This window comes from Centruroides vittatus, unplaced genomic scaffold, assembly GCF_030686945.1.
Source record: "Centruroides vittatus isolate TY-2023 unplaced genomic scaffold, ASM3068694v2 scaffold_932, whole genome shotgun sequence".
Taxonomy (NCBI): Eukaryota; Metazoa; Arthropoda; class Arachnida; order Scorpiones; family Buthidae; genus Centruroides; species Centruroides vittatus.
Window position 1 is genome coordinate 1,380,088 of NW_027122721.1, and position 18,548 is coordinate 1,398,635.

General features: G+C 29.2%; 2 protein-coding genes across 2 annotated transcripts; one reads left to right on the top strand and one right to left on the bottom strand.

Annotated features, from left to right (window-relative positions):
• Positions 1-308: 308 nt before the first annotated feature.
• LOC136990418 (aromatic-L-amino-acid decarboxylase-like) lies at positions 309-3,959 on the bottom strand. Its single transcript, XM_067288810.1, has 16 exons — positions 3,814-3,959; positions 3,510-3,712; positions 3,306-3,419; positions 3,156-3,207; positions 2,996-3,063; positions 2,768-2,902; positions 2,566-2,676; positions 2,426-2,458; positions 1,971-2,132; positions 1,813-1,880; positions 1,527-1,597; positions 1,405-1,424; positions 1,215-1,313; positions 1,027-1,128; positions 729-944; positions 309-603 (listed from the first exon to the last, which is right to left on the bottom strand). The coding sequence occupies exons 2-16, from the start codon at positions 3,708-3,710 to the stop codon at positions 436-438; spliced, it is 1,620 nt and encodes a 539-aa protein (XP_067144911.1). The 5' UTR covers positions 3,711-3,712; positions 3,814-3,959; the 3' UTR covers positions 309-435.
• Positions 3,960-8,533: 4,574 nt separating this feature from the next.
• Positions 8,534-17,384, top strand: LOC136990420 (protein gooseberry-like). Its single transcript, XM_067288812.1, has 10 exons — positions 8,534-8,621; positions 9,214-9,386; positions 11,751-11,891; positions 11,957-12,104; positions 14,955-15,154; positions 15,241-15,379; positions 15,451-15,575; positions 15,650-15,834; positions 17,000-17,104; positions 17,232-17,384. The coding sequence occupies exons 1-10, from the start codon at positions 8,579-8,581 to the stop codon at positions 17,260-17,262; spliced, it is 1,290 nt and encodes a 429-aa protein (XP_067144913.1). The 5' UTR covers positions 8,534-8,578; the 3' UTR covers positions 17,263-17,384.
• Positions 17,385-18,548: the final 1,164 nt, after the last annotated feature.

Sequence of the window (18,548 nt, forward strand, 5' to 3'; positions counted from 1 at the left end):
AACGTTTTTATTCCCGAATTTCTAGCATAATAAGCGAATTAATCCGAAATCTCGTTACAGTTCGAAACCTTAGCATGAATAATGAATATTTTTTAAAGAGTCTAATCAATCTTCTTCACCTACAACCGGTCGCCATCTGGTGAGAGAAGATGGCATTAACGTATCTTGTGTTTTTAAAACACTAACGACAATAAATAATTTTTAAAAAATAATTTATTTCTCCGTTTATTTTAAAAAAAATAATACATCCGGTGCTTTAAATTAAATAAATATAATTTCTATAATAATAATAATAATAAATACAATAATTTACAAATAGCGTAAATTCCGCTTATTAATTTTTATTCTTGTGTAGATGCATCTTATAAACATCCCTGATATTTAATATATTCAAGTATTTTTTTTTAATGTAATAATCTTCAAGAAAGATCGGCCTTAGCATCTTAATGGCACCAATTCTCCTCTCTCCACGTTTAAAATCTCGGATAAAATTCTCTTCTTGCGGCTAACTGGGTGAGTTGTTATTATTATTCCCGATTCGGAAAACGATCTTTCGAGAATATTTTTCTTATATTTGTTCTCTTTCTCGATTTTCAAATTGACCTAAAAAGTGTAAAATGATAATGAAGAAGATAATTTGAAAATTAATAATAAATCTTCTAAACGCCAGATGGCAGCAGATTTAAAATTATTCGATAAGTGCTGCCAGACGAAATGAGATTCTGTACCTGATTTTGCTGATGGGCCACTTCTCCGACGTTGAGAAGAGCTGTTGCTGTGTGAGTGACCAAAGTCCAGCTGCGAAGTATATCTTCTTTTTCCATGCTAGGTCCATTGATGCATAATCTGATAACGTATTTGCCTTTCAAGACTGCGGGAACGGCGAAAAAGTTGCCGGAATTATTTAAAAAGTACAATAAAGTTTCGGTCAGGTGATTTGGACCCTAAAAAAATACGTTTCAAAAATATTATTATCGATCTTAAATTATTTTGATGCGATTATAATTTAATAGATATTTAAATTACCTTTAATCTGAAGCAAATTAAACCGGTTTGTACTTCGTTCATGACTTCGAATCGCTCATCTTCTCTTATCCAATTTTCCATAGTTTTAGCTAATTTCACATGCTAAAAAAATTTTAATTTAATATATTAAATTAAATTTTTATATATTAAATTAAAGAATGTTTAACTTAAACAACTTTACGTCTTACATTTCTGATATGATCTTGAAGTTTTTCGATACCGAACTTCCTGATAACAAACCATATCTTTAAGGAGCGGAATCGTCTACTTAACGGTATACTCCAGTTCTGTAATCAGAAAAATTCGTAAATATTTAAACATAAAGAATTTATATATTTATAATTTTAGATAAATAAATATTTTTAAAAAAATGCTTACCCTGTAATCTACTGATACGTCTGGAATTAAAAAAAAAAAAAAAAAGTTAATAACAGAAAATTAATAAACTTTTATATTTTTATCTGCCAGATGGCACCACTTTATGCAGGAATAAAACTTACTGGATTGGTTGTGCTGAAGATAAATAGGATCAACTGTCAGCGGCTCCATTAAGTGCGTTTTATTTTTGACCCTGAGTAAAAATAAAAAATGACTCACGTTTATTAAATAATAAATGAAAAACGATAATAAAATTTAATAAAACTAAGATAAAAAAAAACGAAATGTTAAATTATTTGATTTTCTTGCCACTAGATGACACCGTAAAACAATTTATTTATTTATTTATTTATTTTAACTGTATTTCTAAAAACAGAACATTTCTTTTGATAAATTTCAAATACTTACCACATAAGAGAACAATCCAAATTTACCAATAGCCATTTGTGTAAGTTTACATTAAAAGAACTGGCATACTGTTTAAAAAAAAAAAAAAAAAAGGAATTTAAAAATGTTTGCTTTCTTGAAGATGTGTACTTGAAATTTAAATATTTTATTTAACTTACTTCTAAGCCTTGAGAAAGATAACGAAATTCCGGACATATCAAAGCATTTCCTGCATAAGCTGCATCTACATGCAACCAGATATCGTGTTCTTCGCACAAAGGTCCTAATTCGGTTAAGTCATCGAACGAACAGCAAGAAGTAGTACCCAATGTAGCTGATACCTAAAAAAAAAAGAGAGAATAAATAAATAAAGAAATTCGTTTATAAAAATCTGTGTTGATAAAACATAATCCAATGAGGCGATTCTTTAATTATAATCCAATTTCGAAGGTTCGAAAAAAACATGGGGCTTAAGAAACGAGTTCGTTTCGAATTTCTTTTTATCTAACTTCAATATTATCGAAAGCAGTTTTTGTTTATCTAAAGTTTAGTATTCATTAAGAACTTTCTTTTTTTTTTCAAAAAATCAAGTAATATGGTTAAAGAGATGCCAATAATTACAAATAATACTTACGAAAAATGGTGTTAATCCTTGTTCTTGATCCTCCTACATAAGAAAAGAAAGTTGTTAGAAATATTTTATGATTTTTTTAAATTTTAATTAAAAGTTTTAATCTTATTCTTAAAACGTATATATATAAAAAGAATTTTTACCTTGATGGCTTTAGCTAAGATGCCACCCCTTAATCTGTAATTTTCATCTGTTTCTAGGCGTCGTATCTTTACGAAACCGATCATGGCGGCTTTTTCTACGCACGAGTGAGCCTAAAATGTAAAATAATTGTTTAAAATTTATAATATTTTAAGAATTCATCTGTAAAATATCGAAGAAGAGATATAAATACAGGCTACATACTTCTTGCGAAGTGTAAGCTACTAATTGCGATAACAAAATCGTTTCATCTACTTTTGGATTTTGTTGTTTTAGCTCCTTCAGTTTCTTATGACGTGCCGCTAGAAGACAAACTAAAACACACTCACTGGCCGAACCCTGTTTTAAAAATTTTAAATTAACTTCATACGTATTTACTTTATTGTAGGCTACATTTAAAAGAATAAACATCAAAGTTTTCTGTAGATTTACCTGTATGACACCACCGCCTAAGCTGTCAGAAGAAAATAAAAATTTGTCCTGTAATCCTAGCATTTTACCTATATGTATAAAAGTTTAAAAAATAATTTATTTATTTATTTTTAAAAAATCCGTAGTATTTACTTATAATAGTTTATTTAAAAATCCTCACCAATCCAATTCATCATTACAACTTCCAATTCAGTAAAAGCGGGGCAGGCAACCTATACGAATTTTTAATTAGAAAAATTATTTAATATTTTACTAAAAGTTTCAATGGAAGAATTAAAAGAAAAATAATCTGCTAATATAACTAACTCACCCAACTAAATCCAACGGCTCCAAAGGCTGATGCTAACATATCTCCCAGTATAGAAGGATAGCTGTTACCACAAGGAAAATAAGCGTGGAATTGAGGATGCTGCCAATGGGTAATCTATCGAAACAAATTTATTTTTATTTTTTAAAAATTACCAATAAAGAATATTCGAACGTTGGTTTAATGTGTTTAAATTAGGTTACTTACACCGGGCATAATGTAATTTTGTACATCCGCCATAATTTTTGCCCAATCTTCTCCATCTTTAGGTGCCGATTCTGGTAGATAAGTGGTAAGATATCCCGGTTCCACATCTGCTTTAACGCGTAAAGTGTGAACGTTTTGTCTATAGCTGACGATACATTCGGCAAGTTGTTTGCTTCTAAGTTGAAATTCTAAAGAGTCCATAGCTAAATATTTTTTAAAAATATTCAATTATAAAAGGTTAAATTAATTAATAAAAGAGTATAATAATGCTTATTCTAGTCCATTGGGAATGTATAATTCTTACCTGTCTAGTCTATTAGTACAATACAACTCAAAGAATACTTCTACTTGTGTACGTATGCTTAAATGGTGTGTTTTATATATATTATGGCTGCATAGGTAAATGTGACGTTGCATGACGTTGAAGTGTGACGTTACGCAGGAAATATTGAGTAAAGAAATTAAAGAGAAATCGAATGTAAAAATCTGTAAGAGCGGAAATGGAATTTTCCAAGGAATACTTTCCGAGGTAAAGTTACAGTTTAAAAAAACAATAAGTGGGTATAAAATTTATAAAACACGTATAAAAATATACGAAAAATCAAAGATTTTCCGTAGTTTTTTCGAACATTCCAAGAAGAAAATGCCAGTCATTTTAAACGTCATAAAGGGTGGAGAAGAGTTATCTACAGGTCTACAAAAAAACATTTTTAATCATTAAATTATCTAAATGACATTGTTACACAAAAATGATACTTTTCCAATGAATAAAAAATATATTATAAAAGCCAAAACATAGCATTTTTAATCAGTTTATATCTTTAAATTAAAAAAAAAGTGCTATAAACAGTTGTAGTGTATAATATATACTGTATTTCCGTTTAAAAGAAATATTTCTAAATATAGAATAAGTCCTAAATTTCTAAATATAGAATGTATATTTGTCTGGTTTATTGTAACATAAATACAGATTAATTAAAAATTTACATAATCTTTAAACGGAATTGAAATCAAACATTTTTTTTTTTTAAATAATTTAGCTCACGGCCATATAATAGCGGGCATTATTCGATTTTAACCCACAAAATTGCATTCATTGCATTTGCATGATACAAAATCTCGGCGATAAATAAATATTTAACTTGCCGTCTGGTTTATAATTTATTCGATTAATGAGAAAAAATAACAATTAGTAAATTATTCAGTTTTAATGGCGGAATGAATTTTATTCATCAAATTTCATTAGATCAATATTATTCCGAGAAAAAATATCTTTATAAAATTCATAATAAAGATTGATTTATTATCGATTTTTAAATCTTAACAAAAGTGAGCGATTGGTTAAATTTGAAAAAGTTTAACCAATCGCTATAAAGAAAGGGTTTTACGTATTTTAAAATTTAAACATTTGAAAATTAAAAAAAAAAAATTATAACTTTTACTTGAAAAAAACAACACGTTTAATTAACTACTTCGCAAATATTATATTAATATATTATTTACATTTTTATTTTTATCAAATAACGGTAATTCAGTTTTCGTCATTTTGTCGTTTGGCCATATTCATTCATATTCACGTTTCTATTAGTAACGCGACTGCGCAGTAACAATTTTGAGATAACAGACGACTATCTTTATCCTCCATTTTAATTATTCGATTATTTTCTTCGTTTATACAATTTAATTATCGATTTTTGAAAAAAATAAACTTTTTTATTTGAAATATTTTTATTTAAATGTTTATATATATAAAACGTCATTATGTGACGATTTAAAATTTAAATTACGTAATTTTTCCACTGGCCAATCAAAATAGTTATTACTCAAAACACAATTTTCATTGTGAATTACACTAGGCCCTGGATTTAATTCATTCCGATTTAGCTCATTTCGGATTTAACGAACGAAAAGATAAAAAATTTTTAAAATATATTCACAAATATATATATAAAACACGCAAAATATACCCACTAAAAGACAGGCCAACCAGTACAGTACATTGTATTTAATAGACTTTCGGCAATAAAGTTAAATGGAGGGCCTACTGCAAAATTTTCCATATATTTAAATTCTATAATGCCGATAAACATTTTAAAGTACAGTACATTAACACACAATTGGGAATTATGAAGCTCTCATACGGCTTACTCAATGTTCAGGAAATGTTTTCGTATTAATATTTCCGGCGGTGATCTTTGATTCCATCCGCTGAAAATTCGTTTTAATATATTGAGAAATGTCTAAATTACTATTTATATTTATAAGAATTCATTTTAATTGTAAAGTTATTTATAAAAAAAGATTTTTAAGGAGAGAAAAATTTCTACCGTGATTAATGATCGACTTCCTTTGTCGATTCATCTGAAGAGTGGATAGTGACAAACAAGAGCCGTGTTGTCCACCCATCGCAATATTGATACCAGCAAAACAGCGAGATAAATCTCCTTTCAACAGCCAGGGTGGAGCAGCCCGAACAGATTAAGCGTATTTCCTCCAAACGAAATGAAATATCTTTAATTTAATCGTTGTATACGTCTGTAAACCGCGTATCAAACTGTTGATTGTTATCGTTTAAGATGTTTTCTCCACCTTTATATGCGGAAGAATTAACATTTTATTCATTTCTTTAACAGCCATTTTGAAATTATTTCTAAATATAACAATTTGAGCTTTCTAGTGTTAATAGATGGATATAAATTCTTCAAAAATCGAGTTTATTTTTCTCTAAGTGGGAGCTAACATTATCAAATCGCCTGCATACAACAAATAATTGTAAGTATTCTGTTTTCAATATTGGTATATGTACCGAGTCAAATTATTCGTGAATATCTATAAATATAAACAAATAATTTTCTTTTACCTATAAGAAAATTGTAGACAAACGAAAATGTAGCACAAAAATAAATTAAATATAATTAAAACACCTTTTTTTTAACTCTCGAGGCATTGATTTAATAACTTCCACAGGTGTTAACCATCACCCAGAGTCGTTTTCTTTATAGATTCTTCTAGTTCTGTCAGTATAAACTCGCCCAACAATACATTAAAATTAGTAAACGTAATCTTACCTTGTTTAATTCTATTGTAATAAGATTGCCATACATTATAATACTCTGTTTTTTTTTTTAATTATTAAGATGTGACCTCTACTTTTGAAAAACATATTATCGTTTGTAAATAATACAAATCCAAATATGTGATAATTTAATATATATTACGTGAATAGGTATAAAATTGGTAAAACGTGACAGAACAATGGATATATGATACGTCACTATTATTAATACAAGGTGTAGGTGTACGTTTACCATAATATATATTTACGATACATCGATACACCGTTTAATTTATATGATTCGGCATTTACGTTAAAAAGAAAAAACGTTACTCTGTTGAGTGGGAGGAAAATAAACTACTTCCATTACTAGAAAAATAAAATTGAGTTGCTATCTTATTCATCAAAAGGTGTTACTTCCATTAAAACCAGCCTGTGTTGAATAACTATACTTCCTCCATTTTTCGATATAGGAAGTATCGGTAAATACTTATCTCTACTGTTAAAATAACTTAAAAAATAATTTTTAAATATAATCTAGTGTTAATTATATTGATTAACTCACTGAATTTTAATTACAACTCGAACTCTTTACGCATTTGATGGGAAGGTATTGTCTAGTGTAGTGTTTCCAACAGTGCCAATTAATATAGCATCTTGTGTGAAATTTTGTATTGTATTTCGTAATTATTATTATTGTTGTCTAAAATTTTATCAGTCTTAACTTTATAACAAACATTACATTCAAAAAAGTTCTATATAAGTTACTATCGAAACTCCTCAAATCGATTTAATGTATTAAATTAAATTTTCCCTTTAATGACAAAGCCATAAAACGAAACTCACGAAAACCACAAAATATACAGTTGCTACATCGTAAAATTTACAAAAAATTACCAATATGCTTAATTACTAATGAAAGGATGTCATTTTAAAGGAGTGTATTTCCGGTGTGAGAGTAATGTTTACAGATTACATTTGTTCTACATGTGAAGTTATTCAATGTAAACAAAGAATATTTGATCAAGTTTTTCCTATGTTTTGTCATATAAATACATAAAAATATAAAATAAAATTTAATATTTAATATACACTATATAGGCTAGATTCTAGAGAATCCAGAAAGGCACGATGAGTCGAATGCTTATCGTTAAGGCTATTTTTTCTCTATAGTTTTGTACTACAGAAGCCTTTTAAATAGGACTAAGTTACTTTTTGATCAGGCCTCTTATTTTGTAATTGTTTTTTTATGAGGATTAAATCGAAAAGTTTAATTTTATTAAACTAAATTGTAGTTTACAGAATGAAGCGTATGATATTTATTAATTGCAGAGTAATTGCAGACTCTATAACTGTTTTAAATAGTAAAACACATACAGAATTTAACAACATTACGAAGGTTATGCACCTTTTGACGCACAAGTTATAAAACTTCTGTTTTGACAGATACACGTGCCAAATGATGCGGCCCAAAGTACCCATTGATGCAACCCAATGTAAATGACGCAAACCGTCGATGATGTCATTGCAAAAAATTAATTCTCATCCTATATTTATAGCAATTATATCGCTGTATTATTAACGGATAATAACAAACTTCAATTGTACAGTAACATCTTCCAAATACCGTATACGATAAAGTATAGAAATCTATTTTAATTATTTCATTTAATATTCAAAATATCATACGAAACTTCCATATTTTTACTATTAACCTTGACCTATTCGTTACAAAATAAAAATTGCTAGAAGAATAATATTTTGTTTGTAACATTCAATATCAATAAATCACAACTCGGACAATTGCTACCTAATCAGTGACACCCAAAGATGATAAAGTGCACCAAAGGAGGAGCATATATATTAACCAAGCGTGTTTTCCACCAATGGAGGGAAACGGGGGACCGGGAGGGGTGGAGACTTTTACACACACTCTTAATGGGCCATCCGAGGGTGACCCTAACCATCCTAGATACATTTTCGACTCTTTCTGGTACTTTTGTCATGAAAAAAAATGGCTAACGTTCGACCAATTTTTGGAGGTTATCCCTTTCAAGGTAAGAGATATCTTGCAAAGAATTTTTCTGTAAAAAGTCTAATTACCAAGTTATAAAAACTGCTTCAACAGACAAAAAAAAAAAAAAAACGAAAAATTGATTCTTTTTTTGTATGGTGCAATCATTGATTAATTCATCTCAACGTAAAAGAAACTAAGATTTGTGCATTTATATATTTCAAAAATTTGTCTATTTTATATTAACCATAGCTTATAATGGGAAGGATATTAAAATCCCTTGGTTACTTTCACCAAAGATCTCGATTCTATTCCCACGATCAACAGATGGAAGCGTTTAGCATTTCATTTACTTCGAAAGGAACTCAAACAGAGTTCATTTAGAATCCCCGCTTCTCTTTAAATAAATCTATTTAACAATTAGTCTAAATTACTATTGCACACATGTGTGAAAAGAGATTGGATTCACAAGTCAATTCTTTCCGCGACTCTTTAAGCCTATTATTCAATGAAGAATCCATCGTTTTTTTAATGTTTGGTGCAAGTTATTCCTGTATATAAATGAAATTTTAGTTTACAACGTAATGTTTATTGCGATTGTTATTAATCTCAGTTAATATTTGTATTTCGAACAGGCCAGGGTCGAGTCAATCAATTGGGTGGTGTATTCATAAATGGACGGCCTCTTCCAAATCATATCAGACTTAAAATTGTAGAAATGGCTGCTGCTGGGATAAGGCCTTGTGTTATTAGTCGCCAGTTGCGTGTGTCTCACGGATGTGTCTCCAAAATTCTTAATCGATATCAGGTGAGTGTCTCTTACAATCACTACCACTACTGTACTTTATTAGTAGCATACTAATTACTGTCCTCACGCTTAGGTGCCAATGTCTAAGAAGCGTTATATTTTCCGGTGAATACAAATTTTAACCATTTTCATATTTATCGCATGCAATTCCACTGTAAAACTAATACAAACATCTTTAGTGCTGTGAAGAATTAAGAACTCTTCACAGCACTAAGCACGCTTTAATACACCAAGGAAAAGAATCTAACAATATTTAAAGATGCAAATAGTTAAAACATTACAATATTTTTATATAAATCTGAACGAATTTATCATTTCCTCAATCGATTAGAAATCATTTAAATTTATTTACCTGACGCGCCTGCAATTGCATGTAAATTATCTTCTAAATGATACAGGATCTTATAATTAGGAAGATAAATTCATCCTAATGGCATAGAATAATCAAATCAGTTGTAAGAATATTAACAAGAGGCAAAATTTGTAAATATTTTATATTTATCACGAATCAATTTTCTAGCAGAAGACTTTAGCGACTATCAATATTTATGATCCATTGATTTCAATGGCTTCAAATTTAACTCGTATCGTAATAATTTGTACGCTTTCCGCAATTTAAAAGAGTTATTCACTATTAAATATAAATAAAGTATTGATTATTCTTAATAAGTTCGACTGAAGAATAACAACTCTGTTAGCTTTCAATAGAAATTAAGACATTAAAAACCGTGATAAAAAAAAATGAATTTATATGTTTTCTTCTTCGTTATTTAAATTAAATTACATCAAAACGTAGAAAATTCTGCCTTTCTTACTTTCGTAAACATCTTTAGAATAAATGAGAGACAACAGCTATTGTGCGCTTGATAGATGCTTACATTAAATTTATATACCGTAATAAATATGCTTACATTGTTAGACGTGAAAGTGTTCATGCGTTCAATCTATTCAAAAACTTCTATTTTGAACAATAACTTAAATATTAAATTAACGATTAATAGATTTAGAGTTTGTTATTGAATTAATATTTGCGATGGAAAGTTATGAAAAAATAAGGCAAACGAGCAAAGATCTTGATAGTGTTTTCAAGTGAATAACACTAAGATTATTTATTATTAACGGTTTTAAGACTGTATCAAGCATTAAAATCTTTCAAGAAAACTTTATAGGCCTTATTTTAAGATTAAGACTAGGCCTACATTAGTGGAAGCTTATTGTTTTATTTATGTACTGTATAACATTAAAAGACCTTTTAAAGATATTTTTAAAATTTTATTAAATAATACTGTATTTATTATTACTTATTTAATGTATATAGGCCTATCGCTTTTAACGTAAACTTACAAGTAAACTTAAGTAATCTACGAAACTGAATTGATATAGGCCTAAAACCGTAGAGAATTAAGAAGAGATGCTTAATATTTTAATTAAATAATACAGCCTAAAGCGTATATATGCTTTTTTTTAATACTGTAATACCCATATACAATAATATATTTAATTTATTTCGCGCTAGATTCTTAAGCTATAGGCCAGGTTTTATTTTAAAGTTAAACCGACGTAGCGTAATAAGCATAGCCATAAGTATGAAAAACTGCCAAAATTTTTTATTTAAAACTTTCGAAATTTTTTCTTTTTATTTTTTCATATTCCCAGGATGATATCTGTCCATATTGTCATACTCGATACGTCAATATATTTGAGTTTCGAACCAACCAATATAAGCGTAAATCGAATTTCAGATATAAGTATCCGTCAGGTATCGAAGATAATCCTACATCCATCATGTAAGGATGAAGCCAGTTTCATCATCATTAGATACATTTACAAATAACGTAGCGAAATTAAGTCTAAATAACTTTATTTAACTAAAGAGACCGATAAAAAAAAGGAGTTTAATTGCTTTAAAATTGCTTTAAAGATTAAAAAAAAAATGTATTGACATTAACTATCGGCTAATTTATTCCAATTAGAAAAGTGAGTAATTTTCTAACAGCTTGACTGAGAAAACTAATTATTCCCCTTCGAATCAATCAAATCTTCTTAACATTTTGCTAGAGATTATCACGATTCGGTTTCGGTTCGTTGATTGTCAGTCCATCAATAACTTAACTTCAACTACATTCGATTAATTTGGCCATTATTCGGATTAATCCGCTACTAAATGTCTCTAAATCAAATGATGCAGTTGATCCGTTTTCAAAATAACCGATTCGAATCATTTCTCCTTTCTCCACTTCATTCGTTTATGTTCAAAGAATGAAAAACAAGATGACTTTTTTTTAACATAACTTAAAGCACATACAGGGTTCGAAGCTGTTAAAAAATGTTTAATAATAATAATAATTATTATTATTATTACAGGAAACAGGTAGCATAAGACCGGGAGTAATTGGAGGAAGCAAACCTCGCGTTGCAACTCCAGAAGTGGAAAAGAAAATCGAAGAATACAAGAGAGATAATCCTGGAATATTCAGTTGGGAAATTCGCGATCGATTGATAAAGGTATTTATAAAAGAAAAAAGCGAACAAATATAATAAGATTTAATATAACGTTAAGTGTATTCTAGGACAATATATGTGACAAAAACACAGCACCGAGTGTTAGTTCTATAAGTAGAGTTTTGCGATCGACAAGTAGAAGCTGCCAGAGAACTGGAAACTATGAAACTAACGAAAATAAAAAAGCTGACCATAGCATCGATGGCATTCTAGGAGGTGAGCAGATTCAATTTTATTATTTATTTAATGCAGTTTAAAAAAAAATTATGATTTTTAAACCCGATATTCGCCTGTAAAGCGGAGAGAATTTCCAACATTATCCGGCTGATTAGAATCGATAAGGATCTAAGAGCGGCACGTGCTCTACAAATTCGAAAGTTTAAAGCAGTCACCTTCAGTTGACATTTTGATTCTTTTCTTTGTTAGTTTTGTGTGTTGTGTATCGTACAACCTTTTTCTTTTTTAACCTACGCTTCGAGTTGACAAAACTTTTCAAATTTATTTCCGTCAACTCCAAGGCTTGACTTTTGAATAACGATTGAGAAAAGAAGCAAACACGTTGCTTAAGCGTAACTAATAGTAAATAAACATTAAATTCGCGTACAAGGATTTTAAAAATATGTTAAATTTGAGTTTAATTTATTTTAGTCATAGTTTTTGAGGTTTCGGAAGCTTCTGTTTGATTATCCAAAGAGAAAATTTGGCTTCATTTATAAAAGTTTTGCTAAGGTCATCATCATTCTTTTCTTTGAAATTTAATTTTAGAATATTGACTTTAAAATTTTAAATCGATATATTCTAAGTTTCAAATTATAAAATAAGAAATGGTTGATTTAAGTGTTAAATATATATATATATATATATATATATTTAAATTGAACTTAACTATAGATTAATGAGTAAATTCGTTATATAAATTGTAATGTTTTTATATATTCTTTAAGAATTTTCTAGTTTAAAAAGAAAGGATAAAATAGTTAAATAACCTACGAATAACCTAGAGAGAGAGAAAAGAAAATAACAAACATAAATCTTAGGAATTATTTTTAAAGATTCGTGTCAATGGGTTGTTCCATCAAAAATTCAAAAACAGAAAGATATTTGGCAGCAATTCAAGATTTTAAAAATGTTGGACGACACCGAACAAAACTTTGATTTAAAAATATCGCCATTTTCTCTTTTTAATAACTTTATTCTATTAATAGTCCTTTCAACAACTCTCTTAAAATAGTAATGGACACATCCTTACGATGAATATTTTTTAACGTTCCGATTGTTTAAAAATCCAAAAATAGCAATAATTAGAATAAAAGTCTGATCGAGTAAAATATGTGGCAGGAATACATATATATAAAAGCATTAAACACGCAAGAAAAACCTTAAAATTAAGTCAATAACTGCGTGATACGGAAATTCGAAGCGTACAGATTTAGTTACGGCTAAAAAATATGATTTGCCGAAAGAAAATGGAGCATGTACTGATAGATCCATTAAACATGGAAGGTATATTTATATTGTGATAAGAAACTCGCGAGTTAACACGGTACTTTTATCGATGATAGCAAAGAGTGTGAAATTCATCCTCTCAGTTAAGCAAACAATGCTATGACAACACACAAGTGCGACTAAACCAGTTGGACATAGATGCTTCACCAAATTTTGTTAGAAAATGTGCATCGTCACACGGACATTATGCCCAGGTGGTTAGGAAAACTGGTAGTATAGTAGATCACATGGGAACCTCGTACCTAGTATTATAACAGAAGCGTTCGCCGATTCAAATCGGCGTGCAAGCCATAGTAAAGGCCTTACACCCATCTGTCCTGTGCCTGCACATTGTACATCGGCTGTCTACTGATTGTCACTGAAGGATAGCGAATTCGTCAATACTGTTTCCATCTTCAATAGCTACGTTCTGGTAAATTTAACTTTCCCTTCCCCTGTTTCTAGTCTGCAACCGATCTTGCTTCAGCTTCTTTTAAAAACACAAAATCCCGACACCTGTCTGTTGTGTTCCATATTAATATTTTAAAGCTTTTGTTGAAAGTTTCTGACATGGCCGATAATTCTTCGAAATCCATATAAAAAACAGCTTATAAATGCAATACTTTTTAATCCCGTCGTAAAAAAAGAAATGCACTTTTTTAAACTGGAATAACCGAGATTATATAATATTCTTGTAAGAGTTTCGCTTTTAAAAGAACGCCACAAATCGTAATTTTTAATTAACTGTTCCTTAATTTTTTAATTAACTAATAAAAAAAATTTCTGTTAATTCTCAGAAAATCCAAGATACTTTTATAAAATTTTATTTTATTTTTTTTAATTTGAAAGACTATTATATAAAATATAAATTGTATACGAAAGGCGATATCTGCAGAGTTTTGAGCAATAATAAAAGCTGGAGAAGTCGACACAATCAACGTTACAGACCACCCCCTATTGTCGAGGCGTCGCCATCACGCACCATTCAAAGACGATCAACAAGAACTCGCATGAATGGCTAAGGATGAGGTGTGAGCGGGACTGTTTGTATTCAGTGGGATTTCGGTACCTTTCATGCCATTCACAGCATTCACTTGACCTCATGCAGTACGTGTTGAAATATTGTTATGGCTAAAGTGAAAAGTCGCGGCCACCCACGGATCCTTAATTTTCTTCCCCCCCTTTTCTTCCTACAAAATATTTATAAAATTTCAACAACTTAACTTTTAAAACAGCCTTTCAAAATCAAAATTATATGAATAATACTAAAGTAATTTTACTTCTAAAATATTTTTCCTAAGTACGAATTTTGTTAAAAACTCTTCAATGTATTAAACACCAATGGAACACATCATGACAATTGATTTTTAAAGTTTTACTATCGCGTTACTTTTCTATATGATTAATCATCTATAGTATTTAAAACAAAAATATTGCAAAATTTAAAACACTAACTACAATTATTTCAAAACGACTGGGTAGTATATTATTAATAGTTGTATATTTATTATTACGATATAATTCTAAAGACAGTATTATAAAAAATATATGATATTTTGGGTATTTTTTTTTTTTTAACAGGAAGAATCAGTTCTGAAGATTCTGATTGCGATTCCGAACCCGGTTTGACGTTGAAAAGAAAACAAAGAAGGTCTCGAACTACGTTCACGGCCGAACAACTGGATCAATTAGAAAGGGCTTTCGAGAGGACTCAATATCCTGACGTGTATACACGCGAAGAATTAGCTCAGAAAACTAAATTAACCGAAGCAAGAGTACAGGTCGGTGAGAAGAGAAACCCATTAACTCCCTTCTTTAATGCGATCCGTGGACGCTTGTACATCACGGTAATTTGTTTGATATATAGGTTTGGTTCAGCAATCGCAGGGCTCGTTGGAGGAAACAAATCGGTAGTCCCGCTGCGAGTAGTCTGCCACTGAGTATGGCCTATTCGGGTACAACGGCGAGCCACCTGGTTGCCGAATCCACACCTCTTCATCATCATGGTAATTTTAACATTTATTCTCGATGGTCTCTTAATTTTCTGCTTCCTTAAATCGTTTTAATGTTTCTTTAGAGCCGAATAGTTATATTTGGAGTCATCAGAACTTAAATAGTCAAGCCGCAGCTTTCCATCAATCTCCCATGACTCAAAATGGTCATGCCAATATCGCTTCCGACTCTTCCACGTTGACGACTCAGGTGACGAAAGAAGTATCGTGCAGATAAAAAAAATGACAAATACAAAAATGACTCATCTTTCTAGATACTTTCAGGTGTTTAATATTTTGGGAGGACCGGCCACTGCTACAGCCACGCCTGCCCCTACCGATTTTTTACCTCATATCCCGCTCATCAATCCGGGTAATGAATGTAGCTGGAATGGAAGATCGGCTGTGGGAGAAACACCTTCTATGTCTGCTTGGACTTCATTTCCCACTAGTTCGACAGAAAATTTTGGGTAGGTATCGTTGTTATTGAGAGATAAATTAATTTCCTTTTTAATTAAACCGTTAACTAAAGAAAAACTTTAAAAATTCCCTATTTAACAAATTATTTTACATTATATTTCGAGTAACTTAAATCTATTTGTTGTATATAATTAAAAGTTCATTAACTTTCTACATCGTTGCTAAACTATAACTAAATAAATCTACGTGATTCAGGACGATTGCCATAACACTTTATTATGGCATTTGTAACAGTGTAAATTACACGATGTATTCCCCCGCTAGCATAGGGAATTCCCTGTAATCACCAAAGAAAAAAAATATATATATATATATATATTTTATATATATATATATATATTTATATATATATATATATATATATATATATATTCAAAAATAACATTACAAAATAGTTTAAATGGAAAAATACGTTATATTTATATTTATTTAAAACTAAACTAGATTATTTAATACGTTAACTTCGTATAGCACTTTGCCGAATTTAAATGTTTGAAAAAGTAAATAAATACGAAAACAAAGACTCATTACCATCGTTTTAATCATTTGCGTGTACTGTACATTAATACATTAATTTAAAAAAATGCTTACTAATATAATTTATTATAAAATATTAAGTATAAGTAAAAATGATAATGATAAACGTACTGCGTGGGCTTATTTCTATTTTCATTTAAATGAATTTCCTCTATCGAATATGAGTTTAAATAATGCTAATTAAGTAATTAACTTGTCTTACGAGCAGTTATAATTAATAATTTAATCGCGCTTTGTTTTAAATTTTAATCTAAAAAAATAATAGTTTATAAAGCGAAAGTTATAAATATAAATTCAGTTTAGATAGCGAAAGTTATTCAGAGGGGTTAAAACAACGCCATCTGGTTGAAGCCATACGAAACTGTATTGAAAAATCTGTTAAGGAGTCCATTACGCCCGCTCGATCAGATTTATTATCCGATATAAACAAATTATAAATTAGAAACAAATTGGAAACCCGTGTTAAAGATCTCATTTGTCAGAAACCGGTACTATCATTTGTTTTAACTCCCAGCGGTAGGAAGACGTCGGATGATTCTCCCCAAGCAACTAGATAAACCGCATTTGTGAAGGTCGTGTTGTGTAGTTTCTCACATCTTAAAACGTGTATTTATTTAGGTGTACGGGCGATACCTTCGTGGCATCATCGTTCAATCACGTGCCACCCACTCATTCTTCAAGCATGGACGTCAAGGCATTCCCCTACGGTGGACAATTTGGAAGGTAAAACACTACTTGTAACATTTCCCACGGTAGCACTAAGTAGCAAACTATTTTTTAAAAAAATTATAAATTATAATATATAAATTTAATAAAGAAAAAAAAAAACACTTTTTATTTTTGTTTCTAGCAAACCGTGGCCGAGCCTACAAGGATTTTAAAATTAAAAAAATAAAAAGCTGTTTAAGGAATGTGTCATTCGAGTAGCTTGCTACTTAAGTAACAAATGGAACACACACACACACACTATGCATTTAATAATAATAAATATATTTTTTGACAATTTTTTTATAGAGAAAAACTTCAAAAAAACAATTAAAAAATATTTTTCCTATTCATATCTATGAATTATTATTATTTTATATGTATATTTTTTATAATGATGTAGAATTTAAGGCAAATAAAATATCTTATTTTTTAATATATTATAAATGGTTTTACTCTCTTAGCAATTTCAAATCACATAATCCCACGCCATTGATGAGGAATTCGATAGCTTAAGTCAAGTAATAAGATATTGTTTACAACCTACGCATATTCCAACTCGTTTCCTGCTTTATTATCATTAATAATGGTTTAAAATTGTAATTATTTTTATATTATAAATGAATATACGCGCTAATGTTTTCTTATTTAAAAAAATTTCGCGGAAGTTAATTGCGAAAATAGCAATTAATGGATGTTATTTTGATAATGTTTTTGACAAAAATGTTTTATTTTATTTTTAGTATTTTAAAAACGTTATAAAAACCTTTAATTATAATGAGAGAAATTTTCAAGTTCAATGTAAGCTCATTATCATAAATCGATAATTATCAAGTTTAACGGTAATCGAACTCTCTTGAAGGGTGTCTTATTCCAAGCAATTAACTAGAAAGGATAATAGGAAAATTATTTTCAGCAATTTTAATTAGTCTAAAATACTTTCAAAACTATTTATGAATTTTTATAATTAAAAATTGTTTTTTTTTCTTTAATTTACGAGCATTAAAATATTCATTTATGATCCACACGAACTGATTCATTGACTTATTGTAGACTCGTATATTTTAAGCTTTACATTGCGTAACAATTGCTATTGTTTTAAAAAGTACATAAAACTGTACAGATTTTAAAAGTTTTCCAATTTATTTTTTTAAAATTTAATGCTTTAAATAGCTGCGAAGCATTGAATTTTGTAGGAGAAGTTGGAGATTATCGACTGCAGAGTGTTGTTTTGCATGTAAACAGAATATTTATTTTTTTATATAATATAGTATATAAACTTATATATATATATTTTTTTTAATTAGAGATATACGATACGAATGTTTAAAAGATTTTTATCTTAACACGGAAATAAATGCGCTTTAAAATATCTAAAAACAGGAAGTACTTGTTAAATATCTTCAGATTTATTTACGATTGAATTACTTACTGCATGCGTATTAGCCGCAACGTCTTTCGA